This window comes from Scyliorhinus torazame, chromosome 12 (genome assembly GCF_047496885.1).
Source record: "Scyliorhinus torazame isolate Kashiwa2021f chromosome 12, sScyTor2.1, whole genome shotgun sequence".
Classification (NCBI taxonomy): domain Eukaryota; kingdom Metazoa; phylum Chordata; class Chondrichthyes; order Carcharhiniformes; family Scyliorhinidae; genus Scyliorhinus; species Scyliorhinus torazame.
In genome coordinates, this window is record NC_092718.1 from 228,329,420 (window position 1) to 228,354,861 (window position 25,442).

Consider the following 25,442-nt stretch of genomic DNA (forward strand, 5'->3'; position numbering starts at 1 on the left):
TGCTAACCACTGTGCCACCGTGCTGCCCGCATCCCTGCCTCACACTGTGAGGCAGCAGTGTTAGCCACTGTGCCGCCCGAGTCTTTGGCTCTGTGAGGCGGCAGTGCTAACCAAAGTGCCATTGTGCTGCCTGGGTCCCTGGCGCTGTGATGCATCAGAGCTAACCACTGTGCCACCATGCTGTCCATGTTATGCGAGTTGTCAGGTGGTCGAATCTTTTAAATGTAATTTAAATATTTGATTTGATTTATTATTGTCACATGTATCAGTATACAGTGAAATGTATTGTTTCTTGCATGCTGTACAAACAATGCATATCGTACATAGGGAAGGAAGGAGAGACTGCAGAATATAATGTAGAACGAGAGTAAAAGATAGAATTAGAGGGTACGCTGGGCATAGCTTGCAAGCAGTCGCCTCGGTCCGGCACCATCTTGGAACAAACAAAAATATCCACCACAGACTGATTTAAATATCCCATCAATCATCCATTAAATATCCAATCAATAACTGCGGTACTGTAGATTTTGGGATTGTTGGCTGGAAATTTATTTCTGGCCTTGGGGCGAGTTGCTTTCACCTTAGTTTTAGCACAGGGCTAAATCGCTGGCTTTGAAAGCAGACCAAGGCAGGCCAGCAGCACGGTTCAATTCCCGTACCAGCCTCCCCGACCAGGCGCCGGAATGTGGCGACTAGGGGCTTTTCACAGTAGCTTCATTTGACAATAAGCGATTTTCATTTCATTTCATATATTTCTGCTTCTGTAAAGGCACAAATTCTCCTTCAGAAGATAGTGTATCACAATCTATTACAGTATAAATGTCAGTTGTAAGGGAGTAAGTGTTTCAATCCATTTATTAAAAATTCAGGTTTCATAGTTGTGGGCATGTTATTAAGCTCATATAACATGAATCACTATCTGGGGTTGAGTGTAAAGGGTTAATGAGACATCCTGACTCATTCCAAATCCTCTCTGACTTTATAAATGGGGTTACTGGATGGAAGCAGTTGTTGGCCGTTGTTCAGCATTCCTGGTATATTCCAGCCCCGGTGCTTTTACCATTCCTTCACTTTCACAGCAGCTGCTGCTGACTCATGTTTCTTGGAACTTTTCCCTCCGTTGCTCAGTCTGTGCGTTGTTTCCCTTTGGGCTCTGAACTAAACTGCTGCCAAAGATTCCCAGCAAACCTTGCTCCCTTCCCCCTGCACATCACATAACTGCTGGATACAGCTGCTGACTGGCATACCATCCAACAGAATGTGGTGAGTCTGTTACTGGTCACCACTGGAGTTTGTAAAAGTCAATAATTTCGGACTCTGAGATAGATGTTGTGATGCAACACTATCCTAGGATAGATTCTTTCTCTTCCTCTGCTTCGATGTAGCCAGCCTGCCGTACTGAGAGTATCTTTTTGCTGGCATTTATTCTGACTTTGCTTCCTGTGTATTTAACTTTTCTGCAGAAAGGCTATTTTCTACAGCAGAATGTTCTCCACTTTTTCTAAAGGGCAGGCAGAGATCAGCAACAGGTCAGAGCCTAATCTGAGATGAATGTATCAGCAATCAGACAGCTTGGTGGAATTGATTGCCCTACCTTTGTGTGAAATATTGACTGATTTCCAGCAGCTCTCATCAGCTCAGTGTCAGCAGCTATCAGGGAAATATTGCCATGACTGTGGGAAATATTATTTTCCTGTAGCAGGATATCTAGATTGTGGATGACTCAGTCCTATTCATATTCCTGATTCACTGAGTAGCACTCTTAACTTTAAGACCTGGAGTTCTGGAAAAGACTGTTTATGGTACTGTTGCCCCATCGGTTGATAAATCCCAAATCGTAACACGATTAAGATCTGTGCATGTGGAGTTTTGGGCACGTGTGTTTAACATGACTTCTGAGATGCTGGGACGCATACCTAAATAGGCCACTTAGACACAGCCCAAACACCCCAAGTGTGCTGCAACGCAATTCATGTACTAATCAATGGAGGTGTAGAATACAGAACTCGATGTAGTATTCATTGCATGCTTGGACCCAGCTGGATAGAAACATATTGATCTCATAAACCTAGTTTGAAAGTTGGTGTATGGAACGGCTCAATCCGAATAGTCAGGCTTTGTGGTTGGAATGTGACTGGTGGATAATTGGGGCTGTGCTGCTAAACCCCATGACTGAAGATGTTAGATTCTACATCAGAAATCTGGATTTAATTTGTAAAATTAAAGTAAATCTATGCGATTTGTCCTCCGTATTTTGATCTTTTTTCCAGCTGCAGTATGGCACTGATTTTAAAAAAAATTTGTCCAAAGAATTTCATGACCATAAATGTAATTGAATGTGATGGTGGGCTGGAGCCAGCTGATGTGGACTTAATGCGGTGTTTTATTCATGTAGAAACGGCAGCTCTGGATTTTTTAGAAGTCCCAATCGGATGATAAATCAACACGATGGGGCACTCATGGATAGTTTGCTCACTCAGCATGTGAGGCTAGCAGGAATAGTAAAATAAAAGCAAAATATTGCAAATGCTGCATATCCGAAATAAAAATATAAAGAGCGGAAAATATTCAGCAAGTGTGGCCGCATATGTGAAGAGAGAAATAGAGTTAACATTTTGAGTCGAATATGACTTCTTCAGAACTTCAGTAGTTTATCTAAGTCATTAGTAGATATGGTGAAAAGTTGAGGCCCCAATAAAACGCCATTTGTCACATCTAGTCAGGGAACTTGGATAAATGTTGTGCATCAACATTTCAGAAGGCACTATCTGGAGGTACCAGAACTTATGTGAATCGGAGGATGATGGGACTTCGACATAATACTTGAGCGGACTAGTCAATGGAGTTCAATTATCTACTTAAAGATTTATGAGTGCCAATTTTGAACAGTTTCATGATGGTGAAAGATTAGAAGCTGTGGGATAAGCAAGGGATTTAAATGTTCAGGTACAAAAATCATTAAGAAATTGTGGATGGGTTAAACAAAAATGATAAAGGCTAAAGGAATATTGGCTTTTGAGAGGGCTGAAATTCCAAACTGAAAAAATTTCAGTTGTCCAGATCGCTGGTCAGGCCCTTTGTCTTCATCACCGCATTTAGTTTGAGGCATCAAACCTCAGGAAAGGTATATTGATTTTGGAAGGAGTACAACTTGGATTCATCAGACTGGTAACTGGGTTTCAAAGGTTGGATTATGAGGGCAGGAATCTCCTGACAGAGCTGTAAATGCTCGGGCGATTGAAATTTTTAAGATTAAGACTGATAGATTTTTGATGCACAGGGAAATCATGGGATATGGACGGACGGTTGAGCTACAGATCAGTTATAATTTTATCTCAGAGAAGGTGGGAGACGATGGAACAAGTTCAAGGACTGAATGGCCTCTGCTTTTTCCTGAGCCTTAGAGTCAATTGCTGCACATAAAGAAGACCATTCGGCCCATTTAGTCCAGGCTGGTTTCCCATTGAGCACAGTTGGCCCTGCAAATTAATTCCTTCAAGTTCCCATTCAATTTCCCTTTGAAATCATTGATTATTTCCACTTGTGAGCTTGAGCTTCCAGATGATTATCACTCGCTGCATTAAAAAGTTCATCTTCACATTCCCCCTGCATCGCTCACCCAAAATCTCAAATCTTTGTCCCCTCATCCTTGTTCCATCAGCCAATGGGAAGAGTTTTTCTTGTGTACCTTATTTAAACCTGGGATAATCTTGTACACCTCTATCAGACCTCCTCTCGGTCTTCTTTTCTCCAAGAGGAACAACCCCAGCTTTTCCACCCTAACGTTGTAACTAAAACCCTGGGATTATTCTGGTAAATCTACCCTGGATCCTCTCGTTTTTCCTAATGTGGTGTCGATCACTCTATAGTTGGAGCTGAACGCGAGCTTTATAAAGGTTCAGCATAACCTTGTTGCTTTTGTTTGGTTGAAAAAAGAGACATGCTGATCAAAACGTTCAATTTTTCACTCATTGGAGCAGATGCAAGAGGAAAAGGTGCTGATTGGCTGGCAAACCAATTCTGATTGATCGAGACATTGCTGTGGAGAATGCTCCAGAAATCCATTGTTCCCTGGGCTTTTGTTTAATTCAAAACTATGCAATTCCTAGGTGTGATTTTCTTTTCCAGTCTAGTTTGGCATTGGTGAGCACTTTGCTACCCTGATTGGTTCGCCGTTCAGTGCCCTGATTGGCCATCCAGTCAGAGCACTCCAATTGGATATTCAAGGAACATGCTGAATGTGTGTGGCTTTTGCAATTTTGGGTTTTGCAGTGTGTAGGACCGTGTCTGCACAGCAGAAGCAGTGTGCTATTTGATGTGGGCTGCCAGTATTTGGGAACATGGCCGGTATTCCCTGATTTTGTACTCAGTAGCTCTATTTTTGAAGCCCAGGATCCCATCTACTTTCTAACCACTCTTCTGATATGTCCTGCCATCTTCAAAGATTGATACACATGCACCCCAAGGCCCCTCTGACCCTGCACCCTCTGGAGAGTTGTGTTATTAAATAACTATTGCTTCTACCTATCCCTTCCTGCTGCCAAATAGATCAGCTCCCACTTCTCTGTATTGAATTCCATCTGCCACCTATGTTCCCATTCTGCTAGCCTATCTATTCCCTGTCGTCCACCCTCTCCTCCACTCCTGCAAGTTTGAGAGAGAGACACAAATTCCAGATATTAATAGTTGAATGAAGATCAAAGAACAGATGGGGCCATTAAAGGATAAATCTGGTAAATCAAATAAAGATAACCGGGATATGGCAGCAATGCTGAATAGATTCTTCACATCAGTTTTCATAAAGAGGGCTTTAAATGGGGCTAAATGCTGACAGATGTTAATCGTGTATTATGCAGAAATTGGAAGGATTAAATAGCTACATGGGCTATTTGCAGACGGGCCAAACAGGACATTTTAAGGATGACCATGTGTCCTGCGATTCCTGCCAAACCACCCACCAAGTCCAGATTCTATTTTTACTTGCATTTTTTGCACGTTGGTTTGTCCAGTTAAGATTTGTAGCTTGAGAGACAGTCTGATTAGTGGGAGCATGGATTTAAACTTGTGGGGCCCACAAGGCAGCATGTTACTAACCTAAATGCCCCACAATGGTGAAAAACTTGGACTCTCCAGATATGTATCCTGGGATAATCCAGGAATTTAAAGAGACATTAATGATGTCTTGTCTGATTTTTTCCAGAGCTCTGTTATTTTATTAGATATAATTGAGGATGCAAAAATAATTCCAGTAACAAATTATAGAATTAAAAGAGCAACGTGGGTCAGTTTGATTCTGAGAGAAGGTAGTTAAGGGGACAACTTGCATCTTTGAAAGGAACTGCCAGTAGCTGTTTCGAAGCAAGATTCATGGTTATAAACAGCAATTTATTTTTCCCTAGAAGGGAGAGGGATGGGAAGGGATGGGATTCAATGTTACTGAAAGTAGTGGATCCACCAGGTGTGCTGGAAGTCAGGTACCCAGATCAAAAATCAGATGAGAGCTATAGTTGGACTGAGATCTAATGCCCTTTACTGGCTGTGTGTGTTCCATGAATTCACTGCCTGCCTGTGGAACAACTGATTCTTATCAGGTGAGATGTCAACACTGCCTTGGCAACTCTATTTCTGCGTGGTTTCATGTGTTTGAATTTTTAGTAGGACACGTCCTTTCCATTGGGAAAATGTGAAATAGCTGTGATTAGCGTTGGAAGTTTCAGTTATGAACCTTGCCTGATCGTGCATAGTTTAGAGATCCTTATCATCCGGTTTATTGCAATGTGTTCTACTTCCTTTCTCCAAGTTTCCTGTTTACTCTTTATTATTTCTCTGCACTCTCCCCTACCTTCTGCCCCCTCTTCCCTCTCCACTCCACATCCTCATTCTACAATTCCTCTTTCATACATACATACAAACAAACTTACAAATTAGGAGCAGGAATAGGCCGCTCCAGCCTGAACCATTCAGTAGGATCATGACTGATCCATGTTCCTGCCTATTATAATTTTCCATCCCTGTATTAATCCAGAATCTATATAGCGCTGCCTTAAAAATATTCAAAGCTTCCTTTTAAGGAAGAGTTCCAGAGAATCACGGCCCCCTGAGAAAAACATTCCTCCTCATCTTTGTCTTAAATCGGTGACCCCATATTCTTAACTCATGACCCCGAGTTCTAGATTCTCCCAGAAGGGGAAACATCCTCTCCACATCCACCCTGTCAATACCCCTCAGGATCTTATTTGCTTCGATCAAATCACCTCTTATTCTTCTAAACTCCAGTAGATACAACCCTAGCCTGTCCAACCTTTCCTCATAAGACAACCCGCCTATTCTAGATATTAGTCCAGTAAACTTTCTCTGAACTACTTCCACTGTATTTACACCCTTCCGAAAGTAAGGACACCAATACTGTACACTATACTCCAGATGTGGCCTCACCAATACCCTATATAGCTGAAGCAAAATCTCTACTTTTGTATTCAATTTCTCTTGCAATAAATGAGAACATTCTATTAGCGGTCTTGGTTTCTCGCTACATCTGTATTCTAGCCCTATGTGATTCATGCACTCGGATATCCAGATCCCTCTATATCTCAGAGTTCTTCAATCTCTCACCATTTGAATAATAAGTTTTTAAAATTCTTTCTGCCAGAATGGACAATTACCCATTTTCCCACATGCTTCATTTGCCAGATATTTACCCACTCATTTAACCTATCTATGTCCCTTTTAGCCTCTTTATGTCATCTCTGTAACTTACTGCCTCCTCTCTCCCTTTTAAATCTCCGTTTATAACCTCTTACCCTATCCTATCGCACCTCATCATCCTCAGTTCACTTTCTCCTTCCCCTCCTCCCTCTGTTCCCTCCCTCTCAACATAATTGTGCATTGTTGCTCCACTGTACAATTTGGGCGAGTAACTAAGTTGCCGCCAGATCTTTTTGTCCTCATCACCTGCTCACATCCTTTCTTTGATTACTCTTCCCCTTTCTCTCTGACTTTCTGTTGGTATCTTTAATGTGCATTTACTTTCTCTAACCACCTCTTCCTTTCTCTTCTCACATGCATTTTTGTTGCATTCTCTGTCTGCTTACTGTTGCTATCGCACTCATTCCAAGGGCTTGATGTTGTTCGAACTGCCTCCCGAAATTTCATGTACACAGCAAACCAAATCTGTGTTAGTCAGCCATTGTGAATTCAACATCCATCTCGATCTGCCGTTTTATTCTTGGTTTTCCTGTAACCTGCTGTCTGTTTTTGTCGTAACCCAGTATGTTGGCTGGCATATAAACTCATAGAAACATAGAAAATAGAAGCAGGATGACGCCATTCGGCCCTTCGAGCCTGCTCTGCCATTCATTATGACCATGGCTGATCATCAAGATCAATACCCTGATCATCAATCACTGTTTGTCGATGTAGCATTTGTCCATGTTCTCTGTTGATTATTCTTTTGTCTACTATGTACGTACTGTGTATGTTCCCTCGGCCGCAGAAAAATACTTTTCACTGTACTTCGGTACATGTGACAATAAATCAAATCAATCAATCAATGATCCTGCTTTCCCCCCCATATCCCTCGGACCCGTTTTCCTTGTAGACGTGAGAAAAAAATAACAAACATCAACAAAATCTGTTTGTATAATGAGGTATTGCTCCTGTATGTCGATGCACCAGGATATAAAATCCTTCCCGTTCACTCACCTCTGAGTCACAAGGTTCAGTGTTCATGGCCTAATCCAGTGCTTAATTGCAAAAATCAGAGCTGACGCTCAGTGTAGTGATGAGGGAGGTCTGCAGTGTTACTATTTTTCAGATGAGATGTTGGACTGAAGCTCCCTCTGAGGCTGGATGTAAAAGAACCCATGGCAATATTTCGAAGAAGAGCAAGAGAGCTGTCCCTGGTGTCGTCGCCAATATTTATCCCTCAATCAACATCACAATAAACAGATGACCTGCTCATTATCACATTATATCGGCATTTTCTACATCACAACTCTGACCACACTTCGAAAGCACTTCATAGATTATCATAAAATTTACAGTGCAGAAGGAGGCCACTCGGCCCATCGAGTCTGCACCGGCTCTTGGAAAGAGCACCCTACCCAAGGTCCACCCTATCCCCATAACCCAGTAACCCCACCCAACACTAAGAGCAATTTTGGACACTAAGGGCAATTTATCATGGCCAATCCACCCAACCTGCACATGTGGGACTGTGGGAGGAAACCGGAGCACCCGGAGGAAACTGGCTCAATGCAATATATATGCACGTGTTTCTTTTTTTTCTGAATTTCAGCTGGACTTAAACCTGAGTGAGATATTGTATTGTATTGAGAGGGAATAGGTCAATAGAGCTTCACAGCAAGGTGACCTTGACTTATTGCCGTGACAGTACAGTTAGGTGCTGTCAGTGAACTGGAATCTGTCTTGGGTGCTCAATTGACAAGTATGTGTTTAATCCCAAGATTGTATTTAACTTTCTCTGGACAGCAAGAAATGAAATTTGTCCAAGTTTGGAGTAGGCAGAGTTGACAGGTGTTTCTTTGCAGAAGGCTGTAAACATGGTCGATGTAAATAGATGGATCAATTGCAGAAAGTGTTGGTGACTGAGGGGTCTCCACTCTCTGAACAGATTGTTGCTTGTACCTTTCAGCTGTGGAGCCTGTGGAAACTTCCCGTTGGACAGAGGAAGAAATGGAAGTGGCCAAAAAAGGTTAGTACGTTTAAAAAAAAAAAGATTGATTTCAAACCCTGGCAGTATTTAGTTGTATCTTATTTTATTTTATTTTTAAAATAAATTCAGAGTACCCAATTCATATTTTTCCAATTAAGGGGCAATTTAGCGTGGCCAATCCACCTACCCTGCACATCTTTGGGTTGTGGGGGCAAAACCCACGTAAACACGGGGAGAATGTGCAAACTCCACACGGACAGTGACCCAGAGCTGGGATCGAACCTAGGACCTCGACACCGGTGTCTTATTTTGTTAGTGTAGCTGCACTGCCTTTCCTTTAGAGAACTTCCCTCTTCAAGATTCATGAATAACAAGCTGCTTTGATAAATCTGTAATTGCAAATTACTCATTTTATAAATATCACCTAATTTGAAAGCTTTGCCGCTTCCATTTGAATGCATTGAATTTACAGGAGCAAACCTTTCTGCCCAACTCATATATAGCACAGAGGTCCACGGGCACGGAGGTCCACGGGCACGGAGTCTTACAGCACAGTATGGTCACCATGGCCAATTGCACCTGCACCGGTCAAAAACAATTACCTACCTATTCTAATCCCACTTTCCATCACTTGACCCACAGCCTTGTCTGCCTTGGCAATGCAAGTGCACTCCTGAGTACTTTGAATTATAAAATCCCTGCAGTGCAGAAGGAGGCCGTTTGTCCCATTGAGTGTGCGTCGACCCTCTGAGAGAGCATCCCACCCAGCCCCACTGCCCCACCCTATCCCCACAGCCCCTTCTTCTCCCCACAGCCCCATCTAACCTGTACATCTTTGGACTATGGGAGGAAACCGGAGCACCGGGAGGAAATCCACGCAGACACGGAGAGAAAGTGTGAACTCCAAACAGTTACCCAAGGCCGGAATCGAACTCTGGTCCCAGGGGCTGTGAGGCAGACGTGCTAACCACTGTGCCGCTCTTAAATATTCTGAGGGTCTCTGCCTCCACCACCCTTTCAATGAGTTCCAATGACTCCCACTACCCTCTGGGTGAAAAGATTTTTGCTCACGTCCCCTCTAAACCTCCTGCCCCTTACCTTAAATCTCTGCCCCCTGGTCAATGACCCCCCACCAAGGGGAAAGGTTTCTTCCTGTCTATTCTATCTATGCCCCTCATAATTTTATACATCTCAATCATGTCCCCCCTCAGTCTCCTCTGCTCCAAGGAAATCAACCCCAGTCTATCCAACCTCTCTTCATAACTAACACTCTCCAGCCCAGGCAACATCCTGGTAAATCCCCTCTGCACCCTTTCCAGTGGCTATCACATCCCTCCTATAATGTGGATTCCAGAACTGAACACAGCACTCTTAACTGTGGCCTAACCAGCATTCTATACAGTTCCAGATTTACCTCCGTGCCCTTAAACTCTATTCCTCAGCTAATAAAGGCAAGTATTCCATACACCTTCTTAACCACTGGATCCAACTGTTCTGCTACCTTAAGGGACCAGTGTATACATACACCCCAAGATTCTGCTGATCCTCAGAGCTTCCCTAGGTCCTTATATTCCATATGAGCCTCCTGCCACTCCCACCTACTTCATCTCATCCGTTGAACATATTCTTCTATTAGAAGGCTTACTGTTGAATACAGCTTGTGAAGCGTAATTCAGTTATAATATAACTCGTACATTAAAAACGGCTGCTGCTATGTTGTGTAAAGTGATTACGTGAGTGACATTGGAAAGGGCTATTCTCGTTTGTTGTCAGCTGCCTCCAATCTCATTGAGCTGCCTCAAGTTGGCAGTAATGCATTGTTGCAGAAATAATTAAAATAATTATTTCAGATTTTAAACAGTTAATCTAGGCCAACACTTAAGTACAATTTGGCACTCTGAATGAGGCATTAAAATGAAGCCCAGTCTACCTTCTCGGGTCAATGTAAAAACAAAAGATGAAGAATAGAAAGACTTACATTTATATAGCACCTTTCAATGGTGATGCAGTGGGCTTGTGCAGAGCGATGGTACAGATTAAAACATTGTTCTCAGAGAGTGGGCTCGGTTATTACTGCGCAAAAGTGAGTGGAATTTATAGAATCCAGTAATCAAAGGTGTGTTGAATACATCATGAGATATCTGTGATAATGGTTTGGGCAGTGGAGAAGGGAAACCTCAGCATTAGTCTATGTGGGATGAATGTGCTGGCTCTTAAAATAAGAGGAAAATACTGGATTCTGAAAAAAACCTACAAAAATGCGGGTCTGGCAGCATCTGTGGGTGTAAAGACAATTCACCACCGCCTTCTGAAGGGCAACTAGAGATGGGCAATAAATGCTGGCCTAACCAACGACGCCAACATTCCGTAAATTAATTTAAAACGTTTTAACCAGTGATGGGCAAGCTTCTAGAAACTAATTTGGGATAGAATTAGGGAAAAATGTGGGTTGATTAGGAAGAGTCAAGCTGGATTTTCATAACTTGCCGCACCCTTAGCCAAGCTGTTCCAGTACAGCTACAACACTGGCATCTACCCGGCAATGTGGAAAATTGCCCAGGTGTGTCCAGTACACAAGAAACAGGACAAATCCAACCCGGCCAAGTGTTTTGACCGTGTTTGGCCTCGAGGAGCCCTAGCCAAACTGGAGTCGATGGGAATCGGGGGGGAAACTCTCTGCTGGTTGGAGTCATAACTGGCACAGAGCAAGATGGTTGTGGAGGTCAATCTCCTTCGCTCCAGGACATCACTGCGGGAGTGCCTTAGGCCCACCCATCTTCAACTGCTTTATCAATGACCTTCCTTCCATCATAAGGTCAGAAGTGGGGATGTTCGTTGATTGCATTAGGTTAGTATCATTCACGACTCGTATACTGAAACAGGTATTGAAGTTTCAGTGGGGGAGCATTTTGGAAATACTGACCGTAATTCAGTAGAATTTAAGTTAGTTTTGGAAAAGGACAAAGGCCGAAAGTAAAGCTTCTGAACTAGGGGAGAGCCAACTGTGAGCACCTACTTGTAAGAAAATCTACAGCAGACCAGTGAAATTAATTCAAAAACGAAATAGAGAGACTACAGAGCCGATATGTTCCCGTAATATTGAAGGGTGGGAGCAATAAATCCAGGGAACCCTGGACATCTCAGGATATCCAGGGTTGGATAAGGACAAAAAGTGAGGCTTACGGCAGATACCTAGGGCTCAAAACAGCGGAAGCTCGAGAGGAGTATAGAAAATGGGTTACTTAAAGAAATTAGGAGAGCTAAGAGAGGGCATGAAAAAACATTGGCAGGTAAAATAATGGAAAATCCAACCGTGTTTTCTAAGTATATTAAGGGCAGGATGTTGTGCAGGGTAAGAGTGGGGCCCATCAGGGACCAACATCCAATTTGTGTGTGGAACTGGAAGATATTTGTGAGGTTTTAAATGCGTACTTTGCATCTGTCTGTGTTCACTACGGAGACGGATGATGTGGGTATAGAAATCAGAGAAGTGCTTTGTGATTTACTTGAATGACTTAACATTGAGAGGGAGGAGATATTGCCAATTTTAACGGCCTAAAAGTGGATAAATACCCTGGACCAGATGAGGTGTATCCCAGGTTTCTGTGGGAGGCAAGAGAGGAGATTGCAACAGCTCTGAGAAAACGTTTCATATCTCTGGCTATCGGGCGCCAGAGGACTGGAGGAAAGCTAATGTGGGGCCATTATTCAAGAAGGGAAGTAGGGACGAACCAGGAAATTACAGACCAGTGAGTCTAACTTCAGTGGTAGGGAAACTACTGAACAAATTCTGAGCGACAGAATTTTCACTTGGGGAGACAAAGGTTAATTAAGGATAGTCAGCATGGTTTTGTTAAAGGGAAATCATGTCTTACAAATGTGGTTGAATTTTTTGAGGAGGTGACTTGGTGTGTAGATGAGGGTAGTGCAGTTGATGTGGTCTACATGGACTTTTGTAAGGCTTTTGACAAGGTCCCACCTGGGAGGCTGACGAAGAAAGTTAAGATCCCATGGAATCCAGGGTGATTTTCATTAATGACTTGGATGAGGGAGTTGAAGGGTGGGTCAGTAAATTTGCAGACGATACGAAGATTGGTGGAGTTGTGGATAGTAAGGAGGGCTGTTGTCGGCTGCAAAGAGACATAGATAGGATGCAGAGCTGGGCTGAGAAGTGGCAGATGGAGTTTAACCCTGAAAAGTGTGAGGTTGTCCATTTTGGAAGGACAAATATGAATGCGGAATACAGGGTTAACGGTAGAGTTCTTGGCATTGTGGAGGAGCAGAGAGACCTTGGGGTCTATGTTCATACATCTTTGAAAGTTGCCACTCAAGTGGATAGAGCTGTGAAGAAGGCCTATGGTGTGCTCGCGTTCATTAACAGAGGGATTGAATTTAAGAGCCATGAGGTAATGATGCAGCTGTACAAAACTTTGGTAAGGCCACATTTGGAGTACTGTGTACAGTTCTGGTCGCCTCATTTTAGGAAGGATGTGGAAGCTCTGGAAAAGGTGCAAAGAAGATTTACCAGGATGTTGCCTGGAATGGAGAGTAGGTCTTACGAGGAAAGGTTGAGGGTGCTCGGCCTTTTCTCATTAGAGCGGAGAAGGATGAGGGGCGACTTGATAGAGGTTTATAAGATGATCAGGGGAATAGATAGACAGTCAGAGACTTTTTCCCCGGGTGGAACACACCATTACAAGGGGACATAAATTTAAGGTGAAAGGTGGAAGATATAGGAGGGATATCAGAGGTAGGTTCTTTACCCAGAGAGTAGTGGGGGCATGGAATGCACTGCCTGTGGAAGTAGTTGAGTCGGAAACATTAGGGACCTTCAAGCAGCTGTTGGATAGGTACATGGATTACGGGATAATGATATAGTGTAGATTTATTTGTTCTTAAGGGCAGCACGGTAGCATTGTGGATAGCACAATTGCTTCACAGATCCATGGTCCCAGGTTCGATTCGAGCTTGGGTCATTGTCTGTGCGGAGTCTGCACGTCCTCCCCGTGTGTGCGTGGGTTTCCTCCGGGTGCTCCGGTTTCCTCCCACAGTCCAAAGATGTGCGGGTTAGGTGAATTGGCCAATGATAAATTGCCCTTAATGTCCAAATTGCCCTTGGTGTTGGGTGGAGGTGTTGAGTTTGGGTAGGGTGCTCTTTCCAAGAGCTGGTGCAGACTCAAAGGGCCGAATGGCCTCCTTCTGCACTGTAAATTCAATGATAATCTATGATTAATCTAGGACAAAGGTTCGGCACAACATCGTGGGCCGAAGGGCCTGTTCTGTGCTGTATTTTCTATGTTCTATGTATGTTCTATGTTCTATAATTTGGGAAACTGGGTCCAAAACTGGCTTTGTGGTAGGTGGCAGACGGTGATGGTTGTAGGTTGTTTTTGTGACTGGAGGCTTGTGTCAAGTGGTGTTCTGCAGGGATCGGTGCTGGGTCCCTTGTTGCTTGTAGGTATATTAATAATCTGGATGTGAATGTAGGATGTTAAGTCAGTTTGCAGATGACACAAAAATTGGTGGTGTGGTAAATAATGAGAAACAAGGCCTGAGATTACTGGGTGATATGGATGGGCTGGGCAGACGGGCAGAAGAGTGGCAAATGGAATTTAACCCTGAAAAGTGTGAGGTGATGCATTTTGGGAGGACTAACAAGGCAAGGGAATAGACACTGAATGGTCAGACCCTGGGAAGTACAGACGATCAAAGGGACCTTGGTGTGCAGGTTCACAGATCTCAGAAGCCAGTAGGACAGGTAGTTAGGTGATTAAGAAGGCTTATGAGATTCTTGCCTTTATTAACCGAGGCATAGATTATAAGAGCAGGGAGGTGATGATGGAGCTGTATAAAATGCTGGTTAGGTCACAGCTAGAGTACTGGGTGCAGTTCTGGCCACCACACTATAGGAAGGAAGTGATTGCACTGGAGAGGGTGCAGAGGAGATTCACCAAGATGTTTCTGGGCTGGAGTGTTTCAGCTATGGAGAGAGACTGGTTAGGCTGGGTTGTTTTCCCTGGAGCAGAGAAGACTCAGCGGGGACCTGATTGAGATGTTTGAAAATTATGAGGGACATAGAGTGAATAGGAAGATACATTTCCTCTTAATGGAATAACTGAAGGCACAGATTTAAAGTAATGGGAAGGAGATTTGAGGGAAAATGTTTCCCCCCTGAGGGTGGGAGTCTGGAACGCTGCCTGAAGGACGGTAGAGGCGTGAACCTTCACAACATTTACAAGTATTTAGATGAACACTCGAACTGCCATAGGTCACTGCCAAGTGCTGGAAAATAGGATTAGAATAGATAGGTGCTTGATGGGCAGAAGGGCCTGTTTGCGTTCTGTAAAACTCTATGACTTAGTCCATATCCAAATGCAACAAGACCTGGACAATGTCCAGGCTTCAGCTGACAAGTGGCAAGAAACATTTGCACCACACAAGTGCCAGGCAATGGCCACCTCGAACAAGAGAATACCTAACCATTATCCCCCGACATTCACCATCACTGAATCCCCCACCAACAACATCTGGGGGGGCTACCATTTACCAAAAACTGTATTGGACGAGCCACATAAATACTGCGGCTATCAAACAGGCCAAAGGGTAGGGATCATGCGGCAGGAAATCACTTCCTGACTCCCGAAAATCTGTCCACAATCCAGAAGGCACAAGTCAGGAGTGTAATGCAATACTCTCCACTTGCCTGGATGAGTGCGGTTCCCAACAACACTCGAGGAGCTCGACACCATCCAGGACAAAGCAGCCCTCTTGATTACTAGCCATTCCACAAACATTCAAACCCTCCACCACCGATAGACTATGACAGCCGTGTGAACCATCAACAAGATGCACTGCAGGAACTCAGTAAAGTTTGTGAAGTAGCATCTTCCAAACCCAAGACCACCATCATCTGGAAGGGCAAGAGCAGCAGATGCCTGGGAGCATCAAAACCTGGGGGTTTCCAAGTCACTGAACATTCTGACTTGGAAATATATCGCCGTTCCTTCACCATCATTGGGTCAAAATTCTGGAATTCCCCCCCTGACAGCACTGTGTATGTATCTACACATCAGGGACTGCAGCAGTTCAGGAAGGTTGCTCACCACTACCTTCTCAAGGGCAATTAGGGATGGGCAATTAACATCATCAACACCCACATCTCATCAATCAATTTGTAAAAATCGTGTTTCATTAACGTGCTGGAGTTTTTTGAGGAGATAGAAAAAGGGTTGATGAGAGTAATGCTGGTGATGTGTACATGGATTTTCAGAAAGCATTCGTTACAGTGCCACACAACAGACTTGTGGGAAAGGTTATAATTCATGGAATAAAAGGGACAGCAGCAAAGTGGATATAATATTGGCTGAGTAGTAGAATGCAAGGAGTAACAGTCAATGGATATGTTTTGGGCTGGAGGAAGCTTTGTGGTGGTGTTATCCAGGGGCCGGTATTGAGAACCCTGATATACATTAATGACCTAGATCTTGGTGTGCAGAGGACAATTTCAAAAACTTTGAAGCATGGTAAACTGTGAGGAGGACAATGTAGAACTTCAAAAGGGAAGCTGGAAACATAGAAAAAATAGGAGGCTCCACCATTCAATATGATCATGGCTGATCATCCAACTCAATAGCCTAATCCTGCATTTCCCCATATCCTTTGATCCCTGTCGCTCTAAGTGCAATATCTAGCTGCTTCTTGAAACCATACAATGTTTTGGACTCAACTACTTCCTGTGGTAACGAATTCCACAGACTCGCCACTAATTTGGTTGCACCCTATTCTCCTCAACTCAGTTCTAAATGGTCTACCCCGTTTCCTCAGATTATGGCCCTTAGTTCTGGACACACCCACCATTGGACATCCTTCCCGCATCTACCCTGTCCAGTCCTGTTCGAATTTTATAGGTTTATATGAGATCCTCCCCTCAATCTTCTGAACTCCAGCGAATACAATCCTAACCGACTCAATCTCTCCTCGAACGCAAGTCCTGCCATCCCAGGAATCAGTCTGGTAAACTTTCTCTGCACTCCCTCGATAGCAAAAACATCCTTCCTCAGATAAGGAGACCAAAACTGCACACAATATTCCAGGTGTGGCCTCACTAAGCCCCTGTATAATTGCAACAAGACATCCTTGCTCCTGTACTCGAATCCTCTCACTACGAAGGCCAACATACCATTTGCCTTCTTTACCGCCTGCTGCACCTGCGCGCTTACCTTCAGTGACTGGTGTACGAGAACACCCAGGTCTCGTTGCACATTCCCCTCCTAATTTATGGCCATTCAGATAATAATCTGCCTTTTCATTTTTGCTACCAAAGTGGATACCTCACATTTCTCCAAATTATACTGCATCTGCCATTCATTTGCCCACTCACTCAGCCTGTCCAAATCACACTGAAGCATCTCTGCATCCTCCTCACAGCTCATCCTCCAATTCAACTTTGCATCATCGACAAATTTGAAGATAATATTTAGTTCCCTCGTCCAAGTCATTCCTATATAATGTGATGAGTTGGGGGCATAGAACTCCTACAGTGCATAAGGTGGCCATTCAGCCCATCGAATCTACACCAACCCTTGAAAGAGCACCCTACCTAGGCCCACTCTCACCCTAACCCTGCCTAACATGCATATCTTTGGACACTAAGGGGCAATTTAGCATGGCAAATCTACCTAACGTGCACATTTCTGGACTGTGGGAGTAAACCGGAGCACCCGGAAGAAACCCACACAAACACGGGGCAAAAGTGCAAACTCCACATAATCCCCAGGGCCGGAATTGAACCCGGATCCCTGGTGCTGTGAGGCTGTAGTGCATACCGCCGACCCACCCTGGGTCCTCGCACAGATCCCTGCAATACCCCACTGGTCACGGCCTGCCCATCGGAAAAAGACCTATTTATTCCAATCTTTTGCTTCCTGTCTGCTAACCAGCTTTCTGTCCATCTCAGGACACTACTGCAATCCCATGTGCTTTAACTTCACAGTAATCTGCTATGTGAGACCTTGTCAGAAGTCTTCTGAAAGTCTAAATACACCACATCCACTTTCTGCACTGTAAATTCTATGATAATCTATGATAATCTCCCTGGTCAACTACTGGTTACTTTTTTCTTTTTTTAATTCAATTTAGAATACCACACTTTTTACCACTTCAGGGGCAATTTAGCGTGACCAATCCACCTACCCTGCATATCTTTGGGTTGGGGGTGAAACCCACGCAAACACGAGCAGAATGTGCAAACTCCACACGGACAGTGACCTGTACTGGTTACTTCTTCAAAGAATTCCAGTAGCTTTATCGAGCATGATTTCCCTTTCATAAATCCATGCTGACTTTGTCTGATTATACCACTGCTTTCCAAATGTTGTGCTATTAGTGAACTCTAGCAACTTCCCTACTACTGACGGTACGCTCACTGGTCTATAGTTTCCTGTTTTCTCTCTACCTCCCTTTTCAAATAGCGGGGTTACATTCGCTACCCTCCAATCTGTAGGAACCATTCCAGAGTCCAAAGAATTTTGGAAAATGACCACCAGTGGATCTACTATTTCTAGGGCCACTTCCTTAAGCACTCTTGGATTAAGGTTATCAGGGCCTGGAGATTTTTCCGTGTACTATCTCATTTATTTCCCCCAAACCATTTCTTTACTAATACTAATTTCCTTCAGCTCCTCACTGAAACTTGTGTTTCTCAGAACTTCTAGTACATTATTCATGTCTTCCTTTGTGAAGACAGAAGCAAAGTAGGAATTTAGTTCCTCAGCCATTTCTTGTTCCCAGTTATGAATTCCCCCATTTCTGACTGTAAGGGGCCTACATTTGTTTTTATCCATCTTTCCTTTCTCTTTACATACCGATAGAAACTTTTACAGTCAGTTTTTATGTTTCCCGCTAGCTTACTTTCATATTGTATTTTCCCTTCTTAAGCAATCCCTTGGTCTGCCTTTGCTGAATTTTAAACTGTTCCCAATCCTCAGGTCTATTGCTTTTTCATGCTAATTTGTATGCCTCTTCTTTGAATCTAATACTATCTCTACTAATGTCCCTTGTGAGCCCTTGTGGTTTGACAACAGTCCCTTTCTATTCTTGCACCAAATAGGAATAAACAACTTTTGGAGTTCATCTATTCATTCCTTGAATACCTTCCATTGCTTGTATGCTGTCCTTCTTTTCAGTAATGTTTCCCAGTCCATCATAGCCAGCTCATGCCTCATACCATCATAGTTACCTTTATTGAGTTTCAGGACCTGGCCTCAAAATCAACACCTCACTATTCATGTTGATAAAGAATTTTACCACATTATGGTCACTCATAGAAGATCTGTCTGTCCTTCCTAAAAACTGAATAGCTCTCAGTGTTCCCATCTTGGTCACCTTGGAGCCATGTCTCCGTAATCCCAACTATATCATACCCTTTACATCTATCTGCGTAACTAAATTTTTCCATTTTATTTTGAATGGTCCAAGCATTCAGGTACAAACCTAAGGCCAGTCCTTTTAACCCTTCTTGTCACATCCGTACTATTTTTTACAATGTCATTACCTGATGCAGGTCCTTGATTTCTCTGCCTATCACTTTTCTTGTTCTCCTTGCTGTCTTTTTCTTTTGTCCTTGATTCCCCCTGCTCTGAATCCTTATATAGGTTCCCACCCCCCTGCCATATTTGTTTTAAACCCTCCCCAACCGCTCTAGCAAGTACCCCCCCAGGACACAAGTGATTTAATAGAGATGTACAAGATTAAGATTTGTTCAGTTAAGGTGGACAAGTAAAAATCTTCCTATTAGCTGATGGTACAAGGACTAAGGGACACAAATTTAAGGTTTTTGGCAAGAGATATAGGGGGGGGGATGTGAGCAAGAACTTTTTTTAAAAATATATATTTTATTCAAATTTTTCGGCCAAACAAAACAGTACAAAGGTTTTTCCCTTTTTACAACAATAAAACAATATAAATAACAGTGACCGTTTTTAACAAATAAATAAATAATATATAAACTAAATGGCAACTGCCATAACAAAAATAATAACTCTCCCAGATAATAGAATCAAACAGTCCAATATACATAGCCAAGTACAAATATCTATGCAAACACACCCCTGAGGACCCTCCCGAGGCCCCCCCCCCCCGGGTTGCTGCTGTTACCTTCCCATTTCCTTTATCGTTCTGCGAGGTAGTTAATGAACGGTTGCCACCGCCTGGTGAACCCTTGAGCCGAACCCCTTAATACAAACTTTATCCGTTCTAGTTTTATAAACCCTGCCATGTCGTTTATTCAGGTCTCCACGCCCGGGGGTTTCGCTTCCTTCCACATCAACAGTATCCTGTGCCGGGCTACTAGGGACGCAAGGGCCAAAACATCGGCCTCTTTCACCTCGTGCACTTCCGGGGCTTCTGCAACCCCAAATATAGCCAACCCCCAGCTTGGCTCGACCCGGACCCCCACCACCTTCGAAAGCACATTCGCCACCCCCACCCAGAACCCCTGCAGTGCCGGGCATGACCAAAACATGTGGGTGTGGTTTGCTGGGCCTCTCGCGCATCTCCCACACCTATCCTCTACCCCGAAAAATTTACTGAGCCTTGCTCCGGTCATATGTGCCCTCTGCAAAACCTTAAATTGTATCAGGCTTAGCCTGGCGCACGAGGACGAAGAGTTTACCCTACATGGGCCTCTGGCCACAGCCCCTCTTCAACCTCTTCCCCCAGCTCTTCTTCCCATTTTCCCTTCAGCTCATCCACCATGATCTCCCCCTCGTCCCTCATTTCCCTGTATATATCCGACACCCTACCAGCCCCCACCCATGTCCCTGAAATCACTCTATCCTGAATCTCCTGCGCGGGAGCTGCGGGAATTCCCTCACCTGTTGCCTCGCAAAAGCCCTCAGTTGCATATACCGAAATTCATTCCCTTGGGGCAGAGCAAGAACTTTTTTACACAGCAAAGGGAAAAGACCTTAACTTGATGTCCATGAGGGTGGTGGACACCGAGACGCTGAATTCTTTCAAAAGGAAATTGGGTGGGCAGTTGGGGGAAATAAACTCGCAGGGTTACAAAGATAGAGCTGGGAAATTAGACTGATGTGATTGTTTTAAAGAGAGCTGTGTGGACTCTATCCCCTTTTTGGTGTAATGACATGTGACTTGTGGCTTAATGCTACTCCTGGTGTCTTTACCTTAGGACTCGTGGAACATGGACGGAACTGGGCAGCTATTGCCAAGATGGTGGGCACCAAAAGCGAAGCACAGTGCAAGAATTTCTACTTCAACTACAAGAGGCGGCACAACCTAGACATGCTGCTGCAACAGCACAAACTTAGAGTGGTGAGTCAGCCTTTCCACCGGCAGGATTATCTGTCCTCATGGGCAGTCTAAAATTAGGGGTCATGGGTTCAGAGTAACTTTGCAATCATGGAGACTGGAAAGAAAATCTGACTTCTAATTAATAGTTAATAAAATGAAACAACAAGATTTTGTTTTAAAAGTTTTACTGTAACAAATTACTAAAACAAATACAATCAACTAAATTATTATCATTTTAATGGCAGCTGATGCTTCAAAAGGAATGTTCCCTTTTTATACTTGGCACATATTGTACTCCCCATAGAATTACAGCTCTTATAGCTGTTATAAGAATAATCTTTATTCGTGTCACAAGTAGGCTCACATCAACATTTCAATGAAGTTACTGTGAAAATCCCCTAGTTGCCACACTCCGCTGCCTGTTCGTGTACACTGAGGGAGAATTCAGAATGCCCAATTCACCTAACAGCATGTCTTTCGGGACTTATGGGAGGAAACCGGAGCACCCGGAGGAAACCCACACAGACACGGGGAGAACGTGCAGACTCCACACAGACAGTGATCCAAGCCGGGAATCGAACCTAGGACACTGTAAGCCTACTTGTGACACTAATAAAGATTATTATTATTAGTGACTCCGTGGAGTTCTTTGCCGCAGGAAAGTGGAGTTAAGCCTAAGTTAGCTGGATTGGCCGTGCTAAATTGCCTCTTAGGTAGGGTTACAGGGATAGGGCGGGGGAGTGGGCCTTGGTGATGTGCTCTTTCGGAGGGTTGGTGCACACTTGTGTTTCTTACATTCTTACACCTGAGATTGGTCATGTCTGGAAGAACTTCACATAACACTAGGTGCAAGTTGTTTAAAGTGAACCCTGTTAAAGGACAGGCAAGAAGTTGAAAAAGTGCAAGATACTGCTCTATAACATGGGACATTCCTTGATTTTTGAGATACCAGTGCCTTTTGTGGGCTCATGAGTCGACGCTGGGAACGCTCATCTGCAAATAGCAGTTGTTCATTTGTTCTTACATTGTATTTGTTCGAGAGATGAGTGTGTCCTTGGCAAGGCCAGCGTTTATTGCCCATCCATAACTGCCCTTGAGAAGATGGTGAGCTGCCTTGTCGAGCTGGTGCAGTCCAACTGATGCAGATACAGCCAATGTGCTGTTGGGAAGTGCGCGGGGGCTTCCAGGATTTTGACCAAACTACAGTGAAGGAATGACGATAGCATTCCAAGTCAAGATGGTGTGTGTCTTGGAGGGAACTTGCAGTGGGAGGTGTTTCCTTTTGTCTGCTATCCTCGTTCCCCTTGGTAGTAGAGATTGGGTTTAGAGGATGCGGTTGAAAAATCCTGATGCTAGATGTTTGTTCACAAAATATATTGAGGAGTATGGGGCAAAGACAGGGAGGTTACAAATCAGCCATGATGTCATTGAAGGTGCATACCAGGCTCAAGGGGTTACTCTTGTTTCTGCCTTGTCCCCGGCTTGGGTGACACCATCGATTATAGAGTTGCAGGGTCCCAGGTGTTTTTTCACATCTTCTCTGTCTCCTCAGCAACAGATGTCACGGAGATCACGTGAAGATCGGGAAGTATCTCAATGTGAAAGCATTGCTTCAACAGTGTCTGCACAAGAAGATGAGGACAATGAAGTGTCCAATGAAGAGGAGAATCCAGAGGACAGTGAAGGTATCGAGAAATCTACATCACCATGTGCTGGAGTCGTGATAATACCTACTTGGATAAGTTCAAAGCTTTGTATGGGGCAGCAGGCAGGGGGTTAGTGTTGCTGGTGGGATAAAGTATGCAGAAATGCCCAGCACTGTGTCTGAACTGAGGGAAATACCTCACCTGCCCATACTGTAAGATGATACTTTATTCCCGATGCTATCTGCATGGCAGAACTATATTTGCCTGCTGTTGGTACTTACCTCTGTCCAGTTATCTTTCTCCAAGACTTCGATTTGGATCCATCAGTATCTCCTCAATGGAACAGCAGCAGTTTCTGAAGGGATTCCTGTGGCCAAATGGTGGTGTTGTGTTAAAAATATTGATGGGTTACTTCACAAACTGCAAATATCTTCAGAATTTTATGAAAGAATCTGTGTAATTTTACTGATCTACAAATCAGCCGCATGTAGTCTAAACGCTCCTAATTGACCTCCCTGCATTCTTTCCAGTTGGGCCGCTCTGTTCAATTGGTCCGCCCTGACTAAAAGGAGGCCTTTGAGGGAACTTCCATTCTGCAGGGAGGGTGATTGTCAACTGACCCACTGTTTCCATTGGAGCAAAATGTAATATCATACACACCTGTTAGAGCTTAAACGTGGTTGATTTTTAGAGACTTGCACAACTGCAAAAACCGACAGTGAACCTGTTGTCCAACCTTTCAGGACAAGGTCGGCCTTCATCTCAGGGTCATCCTATAGTAGTTAGAAAGTGCGAGCACAATATCCACATATGTGCCTTAATGGAGCAGATGACCAGTTTCTCGACATGCCTGGAAAAAATTGAATTTGTCACTTGTGTTCATGATGTATATATTTCCATTTCTCAGTCTGTTTAAGCAGTATTTTCTATTGATTGGCTTTTGATTTCCAATGTTTTTCCCAATCAGCACGTAGGCAAGTGGATGCTTTTTGGAGCTCCTTGTCTGATGAAAGGTTAACATGTCTTTCAGCACCGGATTGAAGTATATTTTCATTGTTATTTCAGATTTGCAGCAACTGTTCCTTTAGTTTTTGTTCCTCTGTGCTACTTACCTTGAGGCTTTGATTGTGACGGATGAATGTGAATTTTTTATTCCCAGGAGCTGAGAACAGCTCGGATACTGAAAGTGCACCTTCACCATCGCCTATGGAGACAGGGAAGTCGAGTAAGGAGAATACGGAGGCTAACCGGTTAACTGAAGAACAGAATCCTACCAGTCAGGATGCTCCAAATATACCGCCTGTTTCACCAGCACCCACTGCTCCCTCACCTGAACTGCAGGTCAAGCAGGAGATAAACTTGGGCTTTGAGGAGTCAATGGAGGGGCAAAGGGGAGTTGATGCTGAAGCAAAGCCTGTGTTTGAACCTCTGCTGAAGACCAAAACTGAGCCTGTGGATGTGAATATGAAGTCAGAAGAAAATCTGCAGGTTAAAGTGGAGGTGGATGCCAAAGACAAAGAGTTTGAGAAAGCCAGGCAGCAGGGAATAATGGGAACAGAGCTGCTCAATCTGGCGCAGCCTGGAGTACAGATGGAGTCTCATTCGGACAATGATTCCAGTGCAACCTGTAGTGCAGATGAAGTGGAAGATGGAGAGCCTGACAGGCAAAGGTGGGTACATTCTATTAGATAAAGGGACATGATAATGCAGAAAATTACTTTGTCAGCAAGGCCAATATTCTGTCAATTTTATGTGAAAATGGGTGGGGTAAGAATCATAAGTGACATCAGGAAGAAGTTTTTTACACAGGGAATGGTTAGGATGTGGAATGCAGTGCCGGATAGGGCACTGGATTCCGAATCAATGGTATCTTCAAAAGAAAATTGGTTTGAAGAATTAACATTTGCAGGAATTTGAGGAAAGGCAAGAAGTAGGAATAACTTTATTGTTCTTTGAAAAAGTTGGTGACAAATGGTCTCCTTCTGCCCTGTATTGTTCTAAGGAATAATGATCCCCAAATCATTAATAAAAATCATGCTGTATGATTAAATAAAAACAGAATTTGATGTATCCAGCCAACATAAACAGATGATCTTGGTGATGAACGGTGAACCAAAGTCAGCAAAAAACTCTTGTATGTCGGCTGTGCTTTTCCTTATTGGATAGTCACTGTTCCTCATCATTTGGGGATCAACTCCTGCTTACTTAGGAAAATGTAGTGGTTTCAAATGCTTCTTGTATTCCAATCCTTTTGTGAGGATGTTAGTTACAACACTTTCCCATCACTTCAGAAATGCCCATTTTTAAAATTTGCTCAGCTGAAATTAGCTCTCCCGTGCAACTGATCTTGAGAGAATAGGTGCAGGGGTTGGTCATGTAACCTCATTCCGTGAGATCTTGCCTGACCTGTTTGTCAAATCAATTTACCTGTCTTTGGCCCATATTCCTTAATGCGATAACAGACTTGAGGGGCCAAACTGTCTACTCCCGCTTCGAATTCTTTTGTTCTTGTTGTCACTAATAAAATCCAATAGGGAACTTGGAAGAATCTTCCTTGCCTGGAGAGTGGTTAGAATGTGAAACCTGCTCCCACAGTGATTGGTTTAAGTGAATAGCATTGATATATTTGAAGAGATGCGAGATAGGTACGTGAGGGAGAAATGAATAGAAAGTTATGCTGATGGGGGGGATTAAAATAGGGAGGGTGGAGGCTCATGTGCAACATAAACACTAGCACAGACCAGTTAAACCAACTGCTCTGTTGGTGAAAGGCTGAAGCTCCAATACTACCCTGGGGAAAATCATGCAAC

General features: G+C 43.7%; 1 protein-coding gene across 10 annotated transcripts in view; it reads left to right on the plus strand.

Annotated features, from left to right (window-relative positions):
- Nucleotides 1-25,442, plus strand: part of ncor1 (nuclear receptor corepressor 1) — a 458,529-nt gene that overhangs the window by 197,907 nt on the left and 235,180 nt on the right. For 9 of the 10 annotated variants that reach the window (XM_072470035.1, XM_072470042.1, XM_072470044.1 and 6 more), the window contains 4 exons: nt 8,654-8,713; nt 20,865-21,007; nt 22,539-22,671; nt 23,792-24,302. In XM_072470035.1, coding sequence (XP_072326136.1) covers nt 8,654-8,713; nt 20,865-21,007; nt 22,539-22,671; nt 23,792-24,302 — 847 coding nt within the window. The remainder of the gene's footprint in view (nt 1-8,653; nt 8,714-20,864; nt 21,008-22,538; nt 22,672-23,791; nt 24,303-25,442) is intronic. The other variant, XM_072470039.1, reaches the window with a different exon arrangement.